The sequence below is a fragment of the Amblyomma mixtum genome, chromosome 7 (assembly GCF_055824585.1).
Source record: "Amblyomma mixtum isolate Tamu chromosome 7, ASM5582458v1, whole genome shotgun sequence".
In the NCBI taxonomy this organism is placed as follows: Eukaryota; Metazoa; Arthropoda; class Arachnida; order Ixodida; family Ixodidae; genus Amblyomma; species Amblyomma mixtum.
This window is the reverse complement of record NC_143018.1, coordinates 9,537,464-9,561,456: the sequence shown is the minus strand read 5'-3', so window position 1 is coordinate 9,561,456 and position 23,993 is coordinate 9,537,464. Positions and strand designations below refer to the sequence as shown.

Below are 23,993 nucleotides of genomic sequence, written 5' to 3'. Positions count from 1 at the left end.
GAACAATTTGCGCCCTCCGGACCAATGTCTCCACCCTGAACGCTGGCGGACCCAAGGAGCCTCATGAACAGCGGAAGTGGTGGACGTACTGTGGCGTTCAATATGAGCTGCAACCCACAAGGTGTGGTAGCTCAGTTCTCGAAGCAGTGCGCGAGCCCTGTGGTGCTGGAAACGAGTGTAATTAGCCCTGGATGCAAACAACAAAGTACACTGAATGTTTATGCAAGTTCGGTGCTTTGTGTGAAGGCGCACCGATTTACTGATGATGACGATGATGGATTTTTATGGCGCAGTTAGGGCAGCTTTGGCCCAAGAGCGCTATGGTACAATGTATTTCTTATCTACACAGGGTGGGGCCAAGGGCCCATTTTCGAATTTCATCCCCAAGGAGACTAGCTCCGGACCATGGGATAGCTTGTTCCCATTGTATGACCTGTGTGTACCGGTCGGCGCTGAGGATCGAACCCCGTACCTCCCACATCGCATAGATTTGCTACAAAGAGGAAACCTGTGCTGGTCGCAAGTCAAATTGAGCGTACCTGTCGAAGTACCAGTGTGCCGCGGCTCCGGCCACCACGACGGCCTGGCAGCTGACGGCGAGCTGCAGGATCCAGCAGAGGGCCAGGGCCAGGTACCAGGGCCCGAGGCGCAGCAGCGAGTCCTGCCTCAGCAGCAGCACCTCCTCCTCGCCCTGGGTGTCGCCCGCTGTGAGCAGGATGAGCATGGCCGCCGCCCCGGCCGCTGCCGTGGCCGCGCAGAAGGACAAGGTCTGCGCCAGCGGGGTGTAAGGAAGGACACATGTGGACATACCGCCTGGCGCCATCTATCAATCGTCAACAGTGAGAGCCGCATAACTGAATGGGAATGTCCCAACTGCTTACGCTGCGGTAACGTAGCAACAGACGAACACATCCCATGGGACTGTAAGGAAAATCCACCTCCGAAAGACCTTCTACCGGCTCCCTCATGAGAGGCCTGGCTTAGGCTCCTGAGAGGCCTGGCTTAGGCTCCTGAGGGAGCCTGACAAGAACATGCAAGCCCAGCTTGCGGACTGGGTGGGAAAGGTCGCCCTCCGTTAGGGGGCCATGCATCCCGCCCCATTGATCTTTTAGATCAATAAAGTTTCTCCAATCCAATCGAATGGGAATATCTTCATTTGTAATCGAGAGGAAAGTGAAACGTGCCGTGAAATGGCGCACGAAGATGTTGATACTGATGGCCTACTCTCCCAACGCGCTGCGGAAGTTGGCTTAAAAATGCTTCCCGCACTCGCAACGGTGAGTTATAACGGCCATTGGAAATCGGTAAATCGCCACAAGTATTCGAAATTCCCGCGGTACTCTTTGATGCTCAGCGCCACGCAGCACGTTGCGGCAGCCGCACAAACTAGAGTCACTTGCACGTGGTCACTTGTCCAGATTTGCTGAATTTGAAGGGGAGCCCTTGCAGACTTTTCCTGGGGCCAACAAGTGACAGAGGTGGCAGCACCGTACACGACCACCCTCCTTCCTCACAAGCGCATCCACGGCCAGAACCACATGAATCGCATGTCCGCGCACTCCGGACCTCGGAGACCTAATGGCTCATGTGGATACAGCCCACTTCGGCCAGGCGTAGAACGAAGAAGTTACCGGTTGAGGCATGTGACGCCACATCCACCTCTCGGGATAATAAACACATTTGTCTGCTTTGACCCGTAGATGTGCCGTAGATATTTGAGCCGCAATCGCGGTCCCCGACGGGTACACGACCTAAAGAAGAGTGGAAATCACCAGCAAGTTAGCGTGTTAACTTGCGCTCCTAACAAGCTAATAAAGATGGTTAGGCTTGTAATCTCCTCCGTGCTCTGGAGGCTACTCGGAATGCATGTCGCATTAATCATCACAGCCAGTTTGTTCCATGCGATAATCAAGCGCTGTGCGTGTCAGGTCCTTGTGTTCGTCTGTCCATTTCGAGCTGTGACTACCCCTATAGGATGAACAACCGACCCGCCCGAATTTCTACCCTTGAAAGAAGGTCAGGAAGTGGAATAAGGTAAGGTAGAGATAGAAAGGAGGCCCACGTGCAAGTATTCCACGTAAAAGCAAGTCACGCACGCACGGACACAAAAACCAAAAGCAAATAACTATACCGCGCAGGAATGGCTTGTCCCAATCTTGTACGTGAGAGCTTACTGTAAAATTATGCTCTCAGTATGTACATGTGTCCCATATAATTGAGTAAGCGCAGTGGCTTACTGAACCAAGCCAGTAGTCGGGGTGAGCAGGTGCCCGACAGCTGATTTGGCGCTCATTACTGGTAGCACCCGCGAGAGCGAGGAATAAGCGGCAAGAACATAGGACGCACCCAGGCTGGCTGGAGAAGCAGTCCCGGCATGGCAGCCAGGGCCTTTCCGGCCTCCGAGAACAACACTGTCACCTGCAACAAACCGTTCGTAGTCGGCTCATGTTTCACTGCTGGCTCTTCACTTAGGCTGCTGCACCATGCTGCATCAAACTATCAAAGGCGGAGGCCCAAACGACGCGGCTGGTAGCAGCGTGCTGGCTGCACTAGCCACAGCGGGCGATGGATGTCGAGCGTTGGCGCGGGCAACTACCCGAGCGGCACCGAACCCCTCCGTGCTCTACGCGCATTTGCGCCAACCTCGGGGCTGCTCTGACACCACGAGCGATTGTTCCGCATATGTCGCCAGTCCTGGAGGAAACGCAGTCTACGGATAATGAGAGCGACTGATTATCCGGACGGCTGGTCCAACAAAACTATAGCGTCGTAACAGCTTCAGCCAATCAGTGAGCGGTCCTCCAAGTTATTTAGAATACGGGATGGGCCTGGTGCTTGTTTGTCGCACGTGACCGGGAGTGCCACCGAGCGAGAGAAAGCGTGCGAGTAATCGATGGGTATGGGCAAGCTTACAGTATTAAAATTTGGTCTGTGCGGTGGAGCATTTGGTTAGCGATGCGTTCTCGACGCGGGCGATCCGAATACCGTGAGCTGCATGCTCTTCTTCGCTTTTCCGGTACTAAATTGATCGCTTGGCTTATAATCTACAACTAATAAGTCGCAGGGCCGATCCTCGTTACGACGGTCCCGTGTCGACTGACGCGAGGAACAGAAGCGTCTCCTGTGCTGACATTTCTGTGCACTGACACCCAGTCAGGTCGGGAGGGGGCCTCATACGACAGCCAGACTCAATGCGGAACGAAAACCCTTGCTACTGGATTAGTTAATCTATTTGTTACGTTTGTTATTGTCATTATTCTGCAATATTTATGTACCACTCCTGCTTTGGCCACCCAAGAGACAGCAGTATTGTACTAATAAACAAAAATTGGGGTGATGTCATTGAAGCTTACCTCAACCATTTTTTGGCGTTCTTTGGCTGTGCACCCTTAACTCTAACGGTACAACTTGTCCAACGATTTCGGAGAAAAGTTTTGAAAATTGGAAGACTTGAATATACTTTTACGGAAATATAGGTGGTAATGGTCCATTCTTCTGACATGCAGCAAAATCTTTCTTTTAAATCGCATCGAATAGTCAAGACTCCCACAGAAAACCAGTAGGGGAACGCTTGACGAAAACAAAAGCACTAATAGAAAAAAAAATGCAAGACTGCCGTCGCGTGATCTGCAGATATAATGATTGTTATAGTAAAATCGTATATGAAAAAAAGTGCGTTTTAAAAAGTTCCTCGCTCAAAAATGCTTTTGTCCAGAATTGTTGGGCACGGTACGCCACTGTGCGTGACGTCAACACCGACAGCACAAAGGTGGATGCGTTCCGTTATTTGTGTTCTTAGCGTGCGCCGTGGGAAGAAGTATCGGGTACCAGCTAATATCCCCGACACCGGCACTATTCAAGTTGCAGTAACGACACAGACCGGGTGTCACACTATTCACCGCATACGGAAACGTGCACGCATTCCTTTCGGACCATAACCGCCGCAAAAGATTCGAACGACTTCTCGAGCCAATGCGTTCGCCTCAGCAGCCCCGAGAAATTCGTATAACAGCTACACTCGCACATAATAATGAAGGGTTTGCATTCAAAGCGCCATTGTGAACACCCGCCGATGTCGGCGTATGTAAGTTTGTGCACTTGCCAATTGCCCCCTGCCGCGGTTGGCATGCACGTGGCAAAGTGGAGGGAGGGGAATCCCCCTCTCTAAGTAATATTTAAGTATTAAATTTAAACAGATAAAAGTGTAGTTTAGGCGGCGGAGGTACAAGTGAGGGTGCGGCGTTCTTTATTCTCTTCTTTCTTTTGCTATCCTTTTCCAATCAAAACCGTGTACTGAAGGTGTGGTGTGCATGTCCAACATTCTTGGACATGCATACCACTGTATACGCTGTAGCGAGTGTGAGACGGACTTAGCGCTTCTGGAATCGAGGGCATTGTTTTTGTTTTTTTCCTTTTAGAAGTTCTCTATCCGTTCGACACGTGGTACACGCTCGTGTCACGTGCTATGCTAAAATCGCAGCGCCGGGAGCGAGATGTGAAAGGAGTCAGCTGTTGTCACTTGCCAGCTGGATCCGCTTGCGCAGCACAAGCACAGTCAGCATAAGCAGGACCTGCGCCACGACATCAACACACGCGGTCAGAGAAAGAAAATAACGAGACAGCAGCGCCCACGCTACAAGGGACCCGACTGAGTCGGCAAACACGGCCTGTCAATCAAGTTGTTTGTACTGCGGTCCGCCGCGCAGCAGTGAATAAAGCGCGAGGGAGCACTCACTAAACGAAGGAGAAAATTAAAAGAGAACGAAAAAGAAAGACGGCGCACAGCTGTGCAGAAACGAGTGTCATTCGTGGAGCGCAGTTATGGAGCACTATAGCAGCGTCTCCGTCGATATGGGGTACAGCCAGGGAGTGCTTCGGGACACACAGTTTTACTCTACCTTCTCCTTAGTTCGTTCCGCGGAAGAAAGCTTGCTGTTGTTGTTTTCTTAAATCTCTTTCTCATTTTTTCTCTGTCCTGCAAGGAGGGTGTAAATGGCTTTCTGTTGGGTTCAGTTTAAACCTACATGTGGCCTCGCTGAACACAAACCGTCGCTCACAAGGCTCATTTGGCTTTGTGTAACCGTACACACCTAATGCATGCAGCCGGACATTGTTGTGCGGAGTCAGTATGCACCACCAGTAAGCTCACGGATTGTATACAACGTGTGCGACGCTGCCCTGCGCGTTCGGATAATTTTTTTTTTTTTTTTTTCAAGCGACACAAAACAAACTTTCTGGCTGAGATCAGCCGCTGTATTTATGATGTAGTCAACACCACTTCGCTTTCTTCATTCGTTGCCGGTTTTTTAGTTTGGTTTGGTTTATGGGGGTTTAACGTCCCAAAGCGACTAAGGCTACGAGAGACGCCGTAGTGAAGGGCTCCGGAAATTTCAACCACCTGGGGTTCTTAACGTGCACTCACATCGCACAGCACACGGGCCTCTAGAGTTTCGTCTCCACTGAAATGCGACCACCGCGGCCGGGATCGAACCCGCGTCTTCCGGGTCAGCAGCCGAGTGCCATAACCACTGAGCCACCGCGGCGGCGCCAGTTTTCAAGTATTGTTAACGACTCTTAATGCCCTTCAATACACCCTCATCATTGATTTGTTCGTTACTCGCTTCCACTTAAATTTGTAAGATTGTATTTCTCTTCACTTTTCATTTTCAATTCGTTTGCTTACTATGTTTTCAATTGGTGCTCGATGTTGTGATTAAGCGTTATTTTTTTCAGTTTTGTGAACAAATTCCTTCTGTGTTATAATGTGTCATAAACCTGCCACAGCCTCAACTGTGGTTAGGCGTATGTCGTAAATAAAAACAAATGATTATAGCTGCGCGTCGGAGAATCAGATACTTGTAAACGAAATAACGCTTCCAGTTCGCAGTTACACGCACGTTAAACTTTAGCGACTTTTCCAGCAAGTTACTTCAGTGCTTACGCGCCGAACTACGTAGGCATTACGTGTCAATTGGCGTTCGCTGTGAAAATCACGTCCCCGTGTCTCTGGTGTCTCTCTTATGACTCTGAAAAGTATAGAGCTATTTTGTGTGATTTCCGGATATCTAACGACGACGCAGCAGTGAGCAAACTTTCAGGCGCATAAAATAAATGAAAAGAAAAATGAAAAATTGCGCTGGAATAGGGTATCTCTGCAAACATGTTCGTAATTCATGTAGTTCCAGCTACGAGCAGAAATTAACATTTTTTTCCTCTGTGTATCATGGGTGATCACTAAATCGTGTAGGTCCGCCGCGGTGGCTCAGTGGTTATGACGCTCGGCTGCTGACCCGAAGGACGCGGGTTCGATCCCGGCCGCAGCGGTCGAATTTCGATGGAGGCGAAATTCTAGAGGCCCGCGTACTGTGCCATGTCAGAGCACGTTAAAGATCCCCATGTGGTCGAAATTCCCGGAGCCCTTCACTACGCCGCCTCTCATAGCCTGAGTCGCTTTGGGACGTTAATATGAATGAATGAATGAATGAATGAATCAATCAATCAATCAATCAATCAATCAATCAATCAATCAATCAATCAATCAATCAATCAATCAATCAATCAATCAATCAATCACTAAGTCGTGTAGCCCACGTGCTGCCTTAGGGACATCAAACCCCATATAAGAGACTGTGCATTCAGATGCCGAGCAACGCAATGGGTTGCTGCATGCGACCCACCAGTGCCGTGGTTCCGGCGATGGCGGCTGCCAGCCAGGCGCCGACGGTGGGCTGCGCAGTGCGCCGCCTGGCGTTCCAGGAGAACCTGCCACGAGAGGCGTCATGCACAACTCGAGGCCGAGGCGGGAGCCACAGGCACGCTTGCAGACATGAGCACCTGCCAAATGCTTTTTAAGCGACAGCGTAAGAGAGCCCCATGTCCCCACATACGGCGCCACACTTTGCCACCTGCTAATAACACGGAAGAGCCAGCTGCGACCTGCCACAGTTGACAGGTGGAAAAGTGGCAGGCTCATCTGCCCTCTCCTCTTCTATGAAGGAGAGGAGGAAGTGACCGAAATATGGCTGCCACGGAAAGAACCCTTGCCACTACCTAACAATAAGCCAAACACGAGGCGAAATTATATAAGTTCAAGAATTTTGATGCCTCTCGAGTAGGCAAACACCAAAAAGCTAACTTCGTTTACTGTTGTGATTGGTCAGAGCAGTGATATAAGACGCAGCAGACCATGGCCCACTGTTACCAATTGCTGTTTTTTTTTTTTCCTGCTGTAGGGTGTGCTTGCGACCAGCGGGGTGGAATTTTATTCCGCTTTCGCTTTAAATTGATACTAAGGCACCGCGGGCACCTCTAGCAAGCAAACTGCGAGTACGGAGACAGTTTCAAGCGCGCGGATCCTCGAGGCGAGGCTACAGCGCCGTTAATTTCTAGACGGCGATCACGGAGCCATTTTCGGTCTTGACGTCACAACTTTGAATGGAGTGGCGGGAAATTTTCTGAGTCCTATTTTCTCGGCAATTAATGCGTCATTTGTTGCTGTAGAAATACCGACGTAGCTGGAAAGGGGCAGGGAATCGATTTTTGTTGAGAACAAAAGTGGGACGGAGTTGTCACTCATCATCACCACTATCAGTCTGACTACGCCCACTGCAGGACAAAGACCACTCCCATATATCTACAATTAACCCTGTCCTGCGCCCACTGAAGCCACACAGCTTATCCCCGCAAACTTCCTAATCTCATCCGGCCACTTGGCTCTCTGCCGCCTCCTGATGCGCTTGCCTTAGCTTGCAATCCATTCCGTTACATTAAGAGGCGGTCGGTTATCTTGCCTGCGCATTACATACCCTGCTCATGCCCATTTTTTCCTGATTTCGACTAGTATGTCACTCAGCGTCACCTTCCCTTTCTTTTTTTCCTCGTAAGGCTTGGAGAATTTTTTTGATAGCTCTTTTATGTCCCATCAACGTCAAATGAGATGCGAACGAAATCACTGACACGTGAGCACAGTCAAACACATTAGCGGCTGGAGAGGAAATGCATGCGTGGCCTATTAATACACTTCCAAAGAGCGGTCTATGCGCGTTCGATGCGAAAATCAACCGCTCTAGTATTCTGTCTCGCTAGAGTTCCAGTTTCGCGTTTGATTTGACGCCGATAGTACGTCCCTAAAGAACTGTGGTTCCCTCAAGAACGTTTCTCTACACAAGCACCGAAAGCAGAGGTAAAGTAGCGAAAAAAAAAAATTAACTCGAGCACGGGTAGTTCGGGTAGCGCGTCATTCCCTCTTCACCGCCGAGCGCAGCTGGTGACGCCCAGTCTCCCCAAGCTCATTCGTCAACGCCCATTGCGTGACGGAGGGCAGGGTGCGGTTGGCGTCTTGCAGTCCTCTATAGGGCCGTTATTTGCGGACCAATCAGCAGCCACGTACGAGCCTATACCTTGGACTGCACTGGCAAGCTTTCACCAGGAAACTATAAATAGAGAAAAGCTGGAGAAAGACACTTTTAAAAGTCCCTGTAAAACATACTTGTTTATGAACCGATTATTATGAGCGTATTCTGAACATATTTATAAATCGATATTTGTGAACTCGCTGGGCTTTGCCCGGTCCCCGTCATGTGTGTCTGACGAGATGTTAATGCTCTTTCTCATTATAATAACCAGAACGTCTTCCGAGCTGTTAATGAATTTTCTTCCGAGTTCAAAAGGAAATTGGCCGGCTTGTCCCTGGTTGGTAAGGATGTGTGAGTTTCGTCTGAGTTCCTAATATGTATACAGCTGCATGTCTGTATAGAAGTGGGCCTTAGCGGACAAGAATTCGCCTGAAGTGTGATATAGGGGGTAATTCCGAGCGATACGTAGTCGGTGAGGACGCAGACCACACGGATTACGACAAAGAAACGAAGCACGAACTTGAAAGCACAAATCCCATTTTTCAAAGGGCGGTTCAGTGCCACCCACACATACTAAACAAAATTCAGCCATGGAAAGCTTTTACCAGGGCACGACTGTACGCAAGTATTCAGCCCCTCTACTCGAGCTGCATCCTTCCATTGTATGTCCGAAGCCTAAGAGGTGCAAAGTGTCTTACGATGTTCTTACGAAGGCCAGTGTCTGCAAGCTGTCGTTAGCCGCTTCTCACACAGTTCGTCGCGGTAGCAATGACTAGAGTAAAAAAGCGTGCTCACTGAAGTTGCTCTGTATCGACGAACTATACAGCATTCTTATCGCAAAGAGACCTTTCTCACCGGAAACTGAGCTTCTGTAAGCTAAAACAGTCCAAAAAACGAAATACAGGTGTCGCAATCATAGGCTCATTTCACAAATCAACGGTTTGTGTCGACACCGATTTTTGTGCGGATCACAGAGGCCAGTCCTCACTGCCATTCACTTCATGGCAGTAGCAACGCGTTCTTTTAGCAAGGACGCCACAAGTTCGAAATTTTGAAAATTTACTTTTCTCTACCATAGTGTTCTTTTTTTCTTCTTGCTGCCGGACAAGAGTTAACAAAGCTAGAAGGAACCAGAGAATCAGTTGTTACTGAGGACAGTTGTTAGATGGACTTGCCTTGAGTGTCTATTTAAGGCCTCGGATCCACAAATAAGTGACTCGGTCTATGAAATGCTGGACGCAGTGTCCCGCGCCCGAGTGGCTATATAGTGTACGTGACCGTCGATGACAATAGTTAGGCGTGCAGGGGGGCGTATACCAGAGGTAGCAGGTGCCGCCGACGCACCCCAGGGACACGGCCAGCAGCAGGGACCACACCAGCAGGGCGACGCAGTAGCGCAGCAGAACCAGCGCCGCCACGCTCAACCCTGTGAGCAAGCAGTCGCCAGGTGTATGCTCTCACGACTTCTGTAGTAGTCCTATAGATGTCTCCTATAAGGGTAGTGTATATAGGGCTCCTGAAGAGGTCCTATACAAGATTCCTGTAAGAGTCGGCCAACAGCTGAAATAGCAGACACGTGTGTCCCAAAGCGGCTCAGGCTATGAGGGGCGCCGTAGTGAAGGTTTTTGGAAATTTCTACCACCTGAGGTTCCTTAACATATGCACTGACATCGTACAGTACACGTGCCTCTATAATTTCGCCTTCATCGAGATGCGACCGCCGCGGCCTTGATCGAGCCCGCGTCTTCCGGGTCAGAAGTATGTCGGCCACACGTGACCGCAGCTGTCGCCGTCCGACGTTGCAGTGCGACTCCCGGTGGAGGTTCCTACATCTGCTCCAACGGTGTGCTTACGGAAATTCAATCGCAATACCGTTTTTTCTTTCCGGGAAGCCAAGGTTTTCTAGGTTATAGTAGCATAGCACTGGACTCATAGACGCACAGGTCGGGGAACGCGTACGCAGCCACAATAGAGTACGTACATATACGTGTGCGACCTCGTTTATATGAACCGCCGAAGGGGTCCAGCTGTACAAGGTCGCGCCAAATCGACGACAGCGCGTTTACATGCACTCAGTCTCAGCGAATCAGGCCCGGCGCGACCCGCAGCGTCGAACAGGACAGTGAGGCTGTGCAAAGGCGGTGGCGTCAAAGATCACGACGCTCTGCTGCATGGCGTTTCGAACATGCGACGGCGCTTGTACAAAACAGGTTCCGTTTTTCCTTGCACATATCCTGACTCCTTGACTGCGTTTGCATTCGCTACGCTAGTCGGGTGGTGGCAACCAACCTTGGCGAGAATTTGCCTTCTGCTGGGCTAGTTGGTACTGCATTTATTTCACACTGCGGTCTTACATTTATTCTGGTCTTTTTGTTGGCACGCGTCGTCTGACGTTTGACTTCAACTGCATCACATGGCCATTCTGCTTTTTTTATGTTAGTGGTTATTTATTAATAAAAATAACAAAAAAGATGTGCTAGCCTCGGCATCTGGCATCGAAACACGAAGCACCTGAGCTGCGGCTAGCGTGAGAAAAAGGACAGGGAGAGGACAGGGAGACGGAAAGAAAGGGGGCAGCGATAGTAAGAAAGGATAGGGGTAGGGTTTTTTCACACTCCGAATAAAGCTCAGCAGCGAATCAGCGCTATGTCTGTCTCCACTTCTATCGGCCTTTGCGCTGCCGGACCGATTCTGCCGAGCTCGTGTAAGCGCCCCCTGAGTGCGATTATGTGTTAACGCGAGGCCACCATACCAAGCCCTACAAACAGTGTGCATGAGCGAATGTCGGTCGGCGACAGCTGCGGTCGCAGGCACATGGGCGGGTGTGATCAACACGTCGTACGAGGAGTGAAGTGTGCGCAAGTTTACAGACCAAGCGCTACGAGTCCCATGTAGCCCAGCTCCCGTCGGCAAGTGGCCAGGTCGTGGACCAGCTCCTGCGCAACCAGCAACAGAACACGTTAGCTTCATACACAGATGGGTGGTGAATGCCATCATAAGCTGAGTGGCCCGCAGAACAATGCTATTTTCCATTGTTTCGCAGTTACTCCTGTCCTCACCATTTACCGCTCTTCACTCGATGTACACCCTTCCAATTTTTTAACGGTATCACGCGAGCATCGACCGGTCGCTTGATCAGCGCCCCGTGACGGAAAGAATCGGCAAACTCGCCGAGAGTTGCCGCATGCGCACGAAGCCCAGGTCATGGTGGCCGTCGTCTGCCGGGCTGTTCCTGGAGCTGCGCGCTGTCCCCGAACCTTTCCTTTGCTTACCGCACTACCTGTCATTTTTTATCTCCCGCTTAGCAAAATCGTGGGCCACAGCCATATCCGCATACAAATGCAAACAAAACAAGAGCAAACGAAATATTGATCGCGAGGTTCGTTCGAGAAACGCCGAGTAAAGCTGTTTGCAGCTGGGTGGCACGTGGCTTCTCCTGAGTAACGGCGGCGCGTATGCCAGCTATTACGGTCGAAGGAAAGGGTCGGGGGTTGCGCGCAGCTCCTGGAACAGCCTAGCAGACGACGGCCACCGTGACCTGGTCTTCGTGCGCATGCGGCAACTCTCGGCGAGTTTGCCGATTCGTTCCGTCATAGGGCGCTGATCAAGCGAACGGTCGATGGTCGCATGATACCGTTAAGAAATTGGAAGGGTGTACAGCCGTGAGCAAAAAAAAGATCAGCACAAGTGACGTGCCGCCGGAGCGGATATGACAAGGCTCGGCGCTGCGGTTACGAACACGCCATGCAGTATGCCCGGCGTGTTAACAAACCATGTCCCGCAAACCAAACCACAAACCTTGCCAGCCATGCGGTGCGATTTCGTCGCTCCGGTGGCGTCGTTTGTGCTAATATTTTTTACTCGCGGCTGTACTGTGCATGCAAGGAACCGTTTCTTAGCCCTCGGAATCAATTCCGTTGCTTGAATGGCCATTGGTTATCACTTCTACGACCACCTAGTCCGCCTTAATTTCGGATGGAAACTCTGATCCGTGCTTCTTTCTATCTAGTAAAGCTTTACATGCGCCATTTTTCTTTCCCTCGTCATGTCCCCGTTTTCAGAAAAGCCCGCGAGAAAATGGAGGTGAGGCCCCTTTTCGAAGCATTTCACCCTACAACAACCAGGCCGAGGGAAAGCTTTTTCTCAGGAAACCGGTGCGCGGCGGCACGGGGAATCGAACCCAGTACCTCACGAATGCGGGCCAAATGATCTACCGCTTCGGTCAAAATTTTTGTATGGGCTAGTCGGTGGTTTATCTTAAGGAAGGTAATAGCAGCGCAAAAAAAAAAAAATACGGGACACAAGAGAGAGACAACCAACAGCCAGCGCCAGTCCTGTTGGTTGTGTCTCTCTTGTGTCCCCGTTTTCTTTTTGCGCTGCTATTACCTTCCTTAAGTACCGCTTCGGATCGGCCATCGTGGATCGCCGATTTGATTTATTTCCACAAATAAGTCTACACAAGGTTATGGGAGGGAGAATGGGAAAAAGAAGCTCCTCAAGGCAACCCGACTGGTCCCAAGTTCTGTTAAAATGGCTGCAGCAGTGTAGAAGGAACACTTTCCAGCAATAATTATGCAAAGGAGAAAACCACCACAGTGTAGCTTAGAAATCCTAGTAACATTCTAGAGCAGAAAAGATGGGAATCAAACAAAAATTAAGGCTGAGAAAACCATCTGCCAGCTTGTCTCAAAATAAACAAAATTACCGAAAGCACTTAAGGAACTTAGGCGCGAATAATGCGAACACATTGCATATACTAATTCTATTCCAGTTCTATTCCGACTCTATTCTAACTCTATTATTCTATTCCTTTTCATTTGGTGCGGTTGAAAGCACTACTACTGACGATTACTGTTTAACATTTCGTATTTTCTAGCCTTTGGTGACGTAACACCCTTTATTATATGGAATATTGGTTTTTGAGGAAAGAAACTGGCGCAGTATCTGTCTCACATATCTCGGCGGACACCTGAACCGCGCCGTACGGGAAGGGAGGAAGGAGGGATTGAAAAAAGAAAGGAAGAAAGAGGTGCCGTAGTGGAAAGCTCCGGAATAATTTCGACCACCTGGGGATCTGTAACGCGCACTGTCATCGCAGAGCACACGGGCGCCTTTTGCGTTTCGCCCCCATCGAAACGTGGCCGCCGTGGCCGGTTTCGAACCCAGGAACTCCGGCTCGGTAGACGAGCACTCGCGATATTTGTAACGTCGCCCCTTATTGAAGACGCCGGGTTTTCGTATCGAGGAGCCATCTAATTGTTTTCGCACTAATGAAAGAACAGAAAGACACGCGGCAGTAGGTCGCACTACCTTCAACTGGTCACCGTCGCAGCGTGCATCCTCACCTCGAGGACCAGGCCGCTGAGGTTGAGGGTTCGGTGCACGAGGCCCGCGGGTCCCGAGTCCACCACGCACCTCCGGAACACGGTTTGCCTGCGTAGCGTCGCGCACAAGAAGAAACCGACTGCCCCCGCGTCACGCACCGCGCTGTATCGGCGGCTGACCTGTAGCCCGGCGGGCATTCCGAGGCACAGTGGCGCTTGTGGCCCAGGGCGTCCTCCAGAACCAGGAGCCTGCGACAGTGCCGTGTTTATGAGAGAGGAGACCTCGTGACAGCAAATCATAGAAAAAAAGTAAAGTCTACTTAACGAGTAATGTACCAAGAGCACAGACCTTTGGGATAGTTGGTACATACAACTATCATCATCATCAGCCTCACTACGCCCACTGCAGGGCAAAGGCTTCTCCCATGTCTCTACAATTAGCCATGTCCTGCGCCAGCCGCGGCCACCATATTCCCGCAAATTTCTTAATCTCATCCGCCCACCTAACTTTCTGCCGCCCCCTGCTACGTTCGCCTTCTCTTGGAATCCACTCCGTTACCACTAAAGACCAGCGGTTATCTTGCCTTCGCATTACATGCCCTGACCAAGCCCATTTCTTCCTCTCGATTTCAACTACGATATCATTAACGCGCGTTTGTTCTCTCACCCACTCCGCCCGCTTCCGATCTCTTAACGTTACACCTATCATTTTTTTTTTTCCATAGCTCGCTGCGTTGCCCTTAACTTAAGCTTAACTTAACTATGTTTGGCCACAATCTTGCATGTCTTCAGCGCATGCAAGATTGCGGCCAAACATAACTGTCAGGATGCTAGATCATAATAGAGACAGATTTGATTGGAAAAACGGGTTCATCCTGCGTAAGCGCACCATCTGTCATACTGACTAAAAAGGAAATACGAGGGGGTACCCAAAAGAAACCGGACTTATTTTTGTTTGAACTTATTTGTTCACATTTTAAGCACAGACCTTCAATCTCCTTCAAAGTATTCCCCACTTGCAATGATACGCTTGTCGAATCTTTCATTCCATTTTTCAAAACATTGTTTAAATTCATCTTTTGTGATGCTTGACAGTGCCTCCGTCGTTTTTTTCTTCACCTCAGCAACATAAGCGAAACGCTTTCCATTCACCTATTTTTTCATTCTAGGAAACAAAGAAAGTAGCACGGGGCAAAGTCGGGAGAGTATGAGGGGTGAGGAATAGGGTCATGCCATTTTTGGTCCAACATTGTCGTAAGAGACAGGGCTGTGTGAGCAGGGGCATTGCCATGATGGAAAAACCAGTCACCCGACCGCCACAAATCTGGCCGCTTCCACCGCACACTGTTGCCCAATCTTTTCAAAACATCCAAGTAGAAAGCCTGGCTAACTGTCTGACCCTGCCGAACAAATTCTCAATGGACTACTTCTCTCACGTCGAAAAAACAAATCAGCATTGTTTTGAGGTTTCGTTTCACCTGACGAGCTTTCTTGAGGCGAGGTGAATTTGAAGTTTTCTATTGGCATGATTGTTGCTTTGATTGAGGATTCGATTCAGGAACACTTGAGTTGTCCCCATAGCATCGTCCTTGTACGTCTTTCTTAATGTTTCAAGAGTTTCCATTCAACTTTTTCCGAGAAAAAATGAGAATTTCACCGGCGCACGCTGTTCACGAAAATCAGCCATTGCAAAAACGACGTTCACACAAAACAGTCGTCACTCTAAAACTCTACCTAAACTAGTCTGACCTCCTTCAACGACGGCTTTCGGCTTACTGACTCTGGAATGTTCGTTCTATGCGCTCCTAGTGGCAAAACGCGGTACCACAGAAGCTTTGCCGACCAAAAAATTTAGTCCGGTTTCTTTTGGGTACCCCCTCGTAATGTTTTTGGGAGCGGCCACGTGATGTTGGCAGGGCTGTCAGTTTGACGTCGTGCAGCAAGGTGTGTATAATTGTGCCTGTGTGTCAATAAATCTTCAGTTGGAAGTAAGCGCTCGTGTTGTCCAAGTCTTTCTCTGTCCGTGTTTTTTTGCGCTTGTACGTGTCAGTAATGTATAATACGAAAGTGGCCGTGAAAACATCTGCAGAAGCACTGCATGTTCATTCGCTTTCGGCGTCTATACGCTGTCTTCGCTAACGTATTCGCTTCGTTGCCGCTGCCGAAGGCGCGTCTCCCGTGCATGGCGTCGAGAGCATGGGAGATCAGTCGGCGCTCAGCTTAGCATTGTTCGGGTCGTTCTGAATTACGATGTGCCAGATCTCATTACGCCCCCCCCCCCCCCCCCCCCCCCCCCGAAAAAAAAAAGTGCAAACGAAGTCTTCGTATTTGAAGCGGCTTTTCACAGTAAACATGACGCCACAGCCCCTGCAACCGTAATTTCCAATATACGGTCCTCTGACTACGCACTTTTAAAGGTTAAAATGAGTGCCTTGTGGACTACAGCGTATGTTTTTTCTTCCAAACTGTCCATAAGTCATGCCCCGCTTGATTTTCGCTATTAAAACGGTTCTGTTGTCAGTGTATAAATACCAAAAAAAATGTCTCTGTGTCTGTTCTCTTCTGTCCCTTCCCTTTTGCACTGTGTTGCTTCATAATGTTCAAACACCAACTCGACCAACAAGGTACCTTATCTGTACCGCTACAACAGCAATATGCGGCCACTGCGTGTTAGATACGAGGCGTTGCGGTTTGCTTCGTAAAGAGATACTGCGCTGCCGACTCACTCGACAGCAGAGATCGAACTTCGCTCGCTCGAGTTTTACAGGCCACGAGGTGGATTGTGGCCGCATCGTCGGAACGAAATCGCACCGAGAAGCACTTCCGCAATTACGTAATCATCTGTACGGTTGAACGCTTTCGTTTCAGCTCGGGCGAAACCATTCAAAGGGGCCAAAAGGGGGAGGGAAGCGAGAGGAAGAGAAGATGCAAGTGTGGCTGCGAGGAGACCGGATTACGGGACGCTGCCGCCGGCGAGATTAATCGCTGATCGACTGATAGGGGCCTTGGTGGAGGTCGCCTCGCATGCGCTACGTGTACAGCGCGCGTCGATCAGCTGCGGAGCGTGGTTATCAGGACGGAAAACCCCTGTATAGAAGTAAGACATGATGTTGGGCTAGTCGGTTCATGGTTAGAGCGAAACAGAACTGCGCGAAGACGACGGGACAAAAGAAGGCACGAACACACACACGCAAAGCGCAGACTTCCAACTGACTTTATTTTGCGAAAGCTGGGTGCTTATAATGGCTATCACAGGCAAACAAGGAGACAAGCAGAAGTAAAAGCAATGTGTGCACGGCAATGACAGTGTCAACAAGACCACGTGTGGTTACGACCCATGGAGCTCGGACAGGAGGTGACACGAGGGAGGATGCGGAGGTGTGCGAGTTCTGCGGGCATACCGCTACACTCGAACACATACTATGGAGATGCCCCAGTGCCCCAGGATATGGCAGAATCAATAATGCAGAGGAATGGGAGACCATACTCAGAAGTGCCGACCTTAGCATACAACGACACGCTACCCGCCTGGCAGCAGAAGCTGCGCGACTATATCGTTGCTAGTCTTCCAGCTGCGGCGCTGCCCCTTCCCGGACGCCTGCGTGCGGTCCCGGAGGGGCACGGGTCTTCTTCTGGTGGAAATAAAGTTTCTTCATCATCATCATCATCATCATCATCAGCTCGGATATGCCCATCTAAGAAATTGATCTCTTGCCTAGAAAGAGATAAAGAAGGCGCGCTAACGCACTTATAGCGGCCCTTTTGGAGATGAAATAAGCCTCGATAACTTCTCTTTCGGTTTTTGTTTTGACCTTAGAAAGAAACTTGGTTTTTTCCAGGTAAGGAGAACAGTTTTTGGTGTCGCAGCTCTTACAATGCAAGGGTAGATTGCTGCCAGTGCCGCTGCTGAGGGATTGCCTGTGTTCCAAAACGCGCTCATTAAAACATTATATACAGGGCGGTCATTAAAGCGCCCTGTATCACTCGAAGAGGGGTCTCTGCACCAGGCTGCGCAAAACTGGTTGCTGAAGTGTGACAAAAGGAATGCGATACTCGGAAACATTCGCGGTGTTGCGACTATATATGCAATCAGCAACAGCGCCTTTGCTGGCTCGCTGGATTTTCTTGAGTGCCTTAATTGTAGCCCTGTTGGGCAGCTAGGTTTGTGCGTAACCAGTCTGCTATTTTCAAACTGTTTCCAGCCACTGAACCGACCGGCTTGGAAAGAGGCATGACACGTACCGCTCAAGCGACGATGCACTCGCCGCCGCTTGTTTTCCAGGCTGTTGTTACGTGGACCGTATATGCGCCGGGAGTCTCGGTTCCTGTCAGCTATTATCAGTATTATTATCAGTATTATTAAAAGCAACAGAATTATGCCCTGCTCATAGCATCTATCTCATCGGAGATTTTAATTACCCTTTAATCAACTGGGCTCAACTTTGATCATCTTGTCATATTTCAACAGAATTTTGTAACCTGATGCTTGATTTCAACCTGTTTCAGGTTGTGAACCAACCCACACGCGACACTAACATATTAGATCTGATACTGACAACAGTGCCAGAAATGATAGGAGAAGTAACTCATTTAGAGGGATTCAGCGATCATCGTTTACTTCATCCAAGTATTGACATCCCAGTTCCGTTTATGGGCTATGTGACAAAGAAGATTCATGATTATAATAAGGCTAATTTCACAGCTATCAACACAGAACTAGAAACCTTCTTTTATCATACATTTCTGCCTTCAATTAACAACCGATGCGTTGAAGAAAACTGGGTACTCTTTAGAGATCAGATTTCATATTTGAACAGCCGGTATGTCCCTGTGATGAAAATAACTAAAGATAAATCTAATCCCTGGTTTACTAGAAGGCTTAAACGACTAAGGAACAAGAAAAAGCGGCTATATACCGGACTGCGCGTGCTTGTACCATTTCTGCTTGGAATAAGTACAGTGACACCCTAAAACTCTCTTGCTCCGCCTTATCTGCTGCAAAAGACAACTATTTTTCGCATGATATTCCAGCCCTTATGAAAACTAACCCCAAAAAGTTTTGGAAATAAATATGCCCTGAGCGTGATGATAGTTCCATTTCTCTACAAAATAACACCCCCATCCCAGACAACGAGTGCCCCGCAATATTTAACACCTTCTTTTCATCTGTGTCCTCTTCTGAAGATAATTCTACTCTACCTGAAGTTCCCGATCTTAATTACCGCTACATGACACCTATTCAAATAACTGAAGAAGGCATCACGTGTCTCATATATTCTCTTAAGGCATCTACTTCAGCTGGTGTTGATGGCATTAATACTAAAATTTAAAAAAATACAGTTCCAGTGGCAAGTAAAATTTTATTTCATATTTTTCAGCAGTCTTTAATACAGGAATACTGGACTGGAAGGTAGCTAAAATACCACCAATTTTTAAATACCAGACGTCCTCGTCTGGTTGTGCGCTTCAACTTTATATCATGTCTCACCAACACGCTCAAACAACCACTTTGTTGAACTTACACAATGGCCAATGGGCCTGTAAGGTATTTAAAATAAATAAATAAATCCCATAGGCCGGCAATTTCTGAAATAATGACGGTATTGACGTCGTAAATGAGCACATGAGGCTATGAGAGGCGCCGGAGTGGAGTGACACCACATGAGGTTATTTAACCACATCTCACAGTATATAGATCGGGCGTCTTTTGCGTCGTCGAAATGCAGCCGGCGCGGTTGGAATTCGATCTGACATCTTCGGGCACCGGGGCGGGTAATGAACGAATTAATCGTGCGATCACTCTGCCGCGGGGAATGAACGGGCAAGGGAACCAGAAAAGGCAGCTGCTTTTGACAGCTCAGTTTTAATAGACGTCTTTAGCATATACTGGGGACGTATTAGCGGAGATGTGCACCGGTCTACCGGACGTCTCTTGCGCACATGCACGTGCAGGGGACGCCTGTTCTCGTCTCTCGTAACTTTGCATGATCTATATAAGTACATGGGTCGATAAAAGTTTTCGGAACGCCGAAATCACGAAAACGTAAATTTCCTCACTAATTGGAAACGCACGCAGGCATTGAGGGGTGCACTGCGCAGGTCACGCGGGGGACTATACTCCGTTTCATACATAGCAGGCAACGCTGGGAAAGCTAGCACGCCTGTTCGCGCAGGCTAAGTCCGCACTCAAAAAGTAGTTCGCCGTACAACCAAAGCGAACACAAACATATTTCGTAGCGACAAATCTTAAGTGCCGATACTGGCACCTCCTGGACTTCTTTTACCTCTTGGCACATTTTCGTCCTGCGACTCGTCGAGATTTCGAGAAGAAAAAAGTACGCTTGGCGGTATGATACGCGGTTGGTAGGGCGAATCGCTTCTACTAAATCCGCGCCCAAAAAAGTAGTTCTTACTCTGTGAAAATTATGGCCAGAGAGCCCGAACCCTGAGCGCCTTACTGCTTCGACCGCGATTTTCAATGCTGCTACATTGTTTTATACGGCTCTTTGTTTTCGTCCCAACAATGACTGGAGCTTCGAGAAGAACGAATGATACGTGGCGGAGTAATATAGTTTCGCGGACGCACTACTTCAGCAACCTCCGCAGCGTTACCTGCTATGTACGAAACGGAGTATACACAGCACACCTTTCAGTTCCTGGCTGCATACTTCGGCTGCCCAGAAACAATAAGGCTCTGTTGTTCTCTTCGTCTTCCGAAAACTTTTGCGGACACCTGCAAGTGTTTTTTTTTTCTCCCTCATTGCTTATCTACATGACGCAAAGTAGCCAGGGCCACCATCACCTGTCTGCATAAACGAAGAGGGCCAGCGGGAAAGGCCCGGGAGCAGCGCAAGCAAACAAACGAATGACGTCACAAACGGCGTGCCTGGCTGCGCGTAATCTGCTCGACCATTTCTTCCCGTGCACAGCTTTTGCGCGACACAATAAACTTCCTCGCCAAACGTTTTTCTTTCCACTTTGCGAAGTCGGCCGGCATTGTTTATGCTGACCGACATTTTGCGCCATGCGCCCGTCCTCTTCGCAGTCCGACCAGGAAGCCGGCACGCACTCTGGTGTCGTCTGCATTCGAGGAAAAATCGCCCGTAAATATACGGAATGACGCGTGCTCGGAGGGGAATTTTCTACACCGTCGAAGCGCTCCGTACTTTCCGCAGGTCACTAAAGTACGAGCACGCGAGTATCAGTGCGGACGACCCCGAGCGTTATTTGCGTTGCTTGATACGACAGCAGACTGGCAAACCTTGCGCATGATGCGCGTCTGCTGCTTCTCAGCTCTGTCGTCTGTCGCCCCAGTGATTTTTTTCGCAGGCGGTATATATACAGGGTGTTTCACCTAAGACTTTACGCAGTTTTTAAAAATAGGATTTTTGAGTTAGAAGAGTGCTTTTTTTTCGGCATAGCATTTTCAGCGGTGTAGTACATCAGAAACAGCTAGGACGTGCTTACCACTGATCTCCACTAGGTGGCTGGATGCCGCATTCCCGCTTTCCGAGACGAGCGCGAGTGAAGCCACCGGAAGTTGAACCGCTTGTCCCGGAAGTCGGGTGTCTGCTGTGTATTTCAATGCAAAAAGTCGTGTCTTTCGCCCTTTCGTTCTCAGTTTTTTGCGTTGTTTTCGAGTGATGTCTGCTGTTATATGAAAGGAACAAGCAAGCTGAACGCGAGAAATGTGAGCATTGTGTGCAGAACCCTGTAATTTCTGCGAAAGCGAAGAAAACAGGCATGCAGGTCTCACCCTGCCTCGGCAAAGGGGTACGTGCATTAAATACTATGTTCTTGCCTGGTTCTTGTCTTCCGAGCGTAAAGGAGAAGTAGTGGAATGACGATCAGGCTAGGTCACCTTAAAACCGATTTTTCGTGCAGCAAAGAAAAGGCACAGCGCGAGAGGATCGACTGACAAGAAAGGCGAATGGTGCAGTGCGCGTGAGAAGCGCTGTTAGATGTAAAATGCACCAAGCACCACGAATTAAAGACCATTCAGGCTTAACTTGCTACAATACGAAACAGTACATGACACGCTCCGTCGAAAAAAAGCAGTACCATACCTTTTGGAGGCGCTAATGTGAACCAACAGAACACCGTCGACACCTCACAAGATAGTAGCCTAGCCCACGCTCCGGTTCGGTCTAAATATAATTCGGTAAAATGGTCGCTGCAAAGTCAGCTGCCTGGTGAATGTTTCCACCTATTCTTTCTTATATTTATCCCCCATTGATAGCATAACTTGGGCTTGAGCGTGGGAACAAGCATCGCAGTAAAGAGCAGAGTTGGCGAAGCTAGGCAAACGAGACGACACCGAGCCGAGTAGACGAGGCTCCATACTTGCTGCGTGTAGCGACGTCCTGTCGTCTGCTAGTGTCGTCCCATTGCGATGCAATGGACCCTTATTTTTGAAACGTCCTTCCCGAAGACTTCGCCGGTCTCCTCGCTCAGTTGGTGGCGCAAAAGGTAGGCATTGTCATGGAAAAAGACCAGAACGGCGAAAAGACGAAATGCTAAGTGGGAAAACAAAACTGGAACTGAAAAACCGTGCTGAGATCCGATTTCATGCACTGCCAAAGGCTGACTTCCGGGACAAGGCCGCTTACTTCCGGTGGCTTCACTTTCGGGCGCCCGATGCGGCATCCAGCTCCCCTATCAGTGGTGCTTACAGCCAAAGTTACTAGATTAAGTAATCTAGTAACGTTGCTTACAGCAGGCTGACCAGACGAGCAGACTGACAAACCTCATGAATGATGCGTGTCTGCTGCTTCTCAGCGCTGTCGTCTGTTTCCCCTGTGATTTTTTCGCAGGCGGGCTATATACAGGGTGTTTCACCTAAGATTTTACGCAGTTTTTAAAATATGATTTTTGAATCGAAGAGTGCTTTTTCGGCATAGCATTGTCAGCGGTGTTGTTCATCAGAAAACAGCTAGGACGTGCTGACAGCAGGCTGAGCAGAACGTTCAGTTGGGCGAGTTGGTATACACGCATTCTAGTAAAACAGCGCAAACTACGACGGACAAGAACAAGAACTGGACACGGGACGAGGGCTCTGACGGGACAAGCAGGCTGGTTAACTAATATTGAATAGTTCTCTTTTTAACTATTACTGTTAGGCTCCTTAATTATTGAGAGGCGTGTAGCCCACCGTAAGTAATGTCCATATCAGTTTTTATAATTTCGAATTTGTATTTTGGCGCGATATGTAGCCGAAATTTGTTGGGCCTCAACGCCAATTGTAACCACGTTTTCGAGATTCTGAAAACTTATATGGATATTATCTACGGTGGGCCTAACAGTAATAGTTAAAAAGTTAGCCATCCAATATTAGTTAACCAGCCTGCTACTTAGTACGTCGTAGCTGTATTCTAATGTACACCCCCGACAATGCTATGCCACAAAAGAAAGCGCGCTTTTAAATCAAAAAGCCTATTTTTAAAAATTGTGCAAAGTCCTATAGGTGAAACATCCTGTTTAGAATGACATGCTGGAGCTCCCGCTGTGCCTGATCAGTTGTGAAGCGAAAGTAAAAAATAAAGTATGTGTATTTTCTTTCAACAGTAATCTGTTTCTTCAGCGCTAAGGTTCTCTCGTGGTCATTTCTGATCGTCGTTCAAACTCGTTTCCCCCACTGTTTTCGCTGAGTGGGCCGTGACCCCGCGCAGACGAGATAAGTATCCGGCAAAGAATTGGCAGTCGCGCTGTCAATTATTTGTTCCCTCTAGAGGAAAGCCAGAAAGTGTGGCACTTTTCTATTTTAAATCGACAGCTATCAAGGACACGTTACGTTTCCGGTTTATGCTGTGTCGATGCCGCTGGCTTTAACACATCAGGTGTAACGCGTCGCGAACGGAGTGACGCCACGCATTACGTCATGGCCGCGCGCCACGCGGGTTGGCCAGAATGTCAATCACTAATTGATCCGAATAAAATGGCGTCACGAGGTGTTAACTTGCAGCGGTATTGCGAGTGTAGTGGCATAAACGCAACAGATATTCTGCACCATATATGTCCAGAGTTGCTAAGACTGCATCGTCATTTTGTACCAGACCGCAGTTGCTGCTGACCCGAAAGACGCGGGTTCGATCCCGGCCGCAGCGGTTGAATTTCGATGGAGGCGAAATTCTAGAGGCCCATGTACTGTGCGATGTGAGTGCACGTTAAGAACCCCAGGTGGTCGAAATTTCCGGAGCCCTTCACTACGGCGTCTCTCATAGCCTGAGTCGCTTTGGGACGTTAAACCCCATAAAGCAAACCAAACCAACGAGACCGCAGTTGCGTAAGCCGCGAGGCAGTGATGATTGGTTTGGTT

The 23,993-nt window shown here is 49.1% G+C and overlaps 1 protein-coding gene across 8 annotated transcripts in view; it reads right to left on the bottom strand.

Annotated features, from left to right (window-relative positions):
• Positions 1-23,993, bottom strand: part of LOC149334946 (choline transporter-like protein 1) — a 40,490-nt gene that overhangs the window by 5,707 nt on the left and 10,790 nt on the right. For 3 of the 8 annotated variants that reach the window (XM_089551616.1, XM_089551614.1, XM_089551619.1), the window contains 8 exons: positions 13,859-13,927; positions 13,700-13,787; positions 11,227-11,290; positions 9,672-9,780; positions 6,678-6,762; positions 4,524-4,571; positions 2,347-2,418; positions 540-769 (listed from right to left, as the gene is read on the bottom strand). In XM_089551616.1, the coding sequence (XP_089407742.1) occupies positions 540-769; positions 2,347-2,418; positions 4,524-4,571; positions 6,678-6,762; positions 9,672-9,780; positions 11,227-11,290; positions 13,700-13,787; positions 13,859-13,927 (765 nt within the window). Of the gene's footprint in view, positions 1-539; positions 770-2,346; positions 2,419-4,523; positions 4,572-6,677; positions 6,763-9,671; positions 9,781-11,226; positions 11,291-13,664; positions 13,788-13,858; positions 13,928-23,993 lie in introns of all 8 variants that reach the window. The other 5 variants (XM_089551621.1, XM_089551617.1, XM_089551613.1 and 2 more) reach the window with 4 other exon arrangements.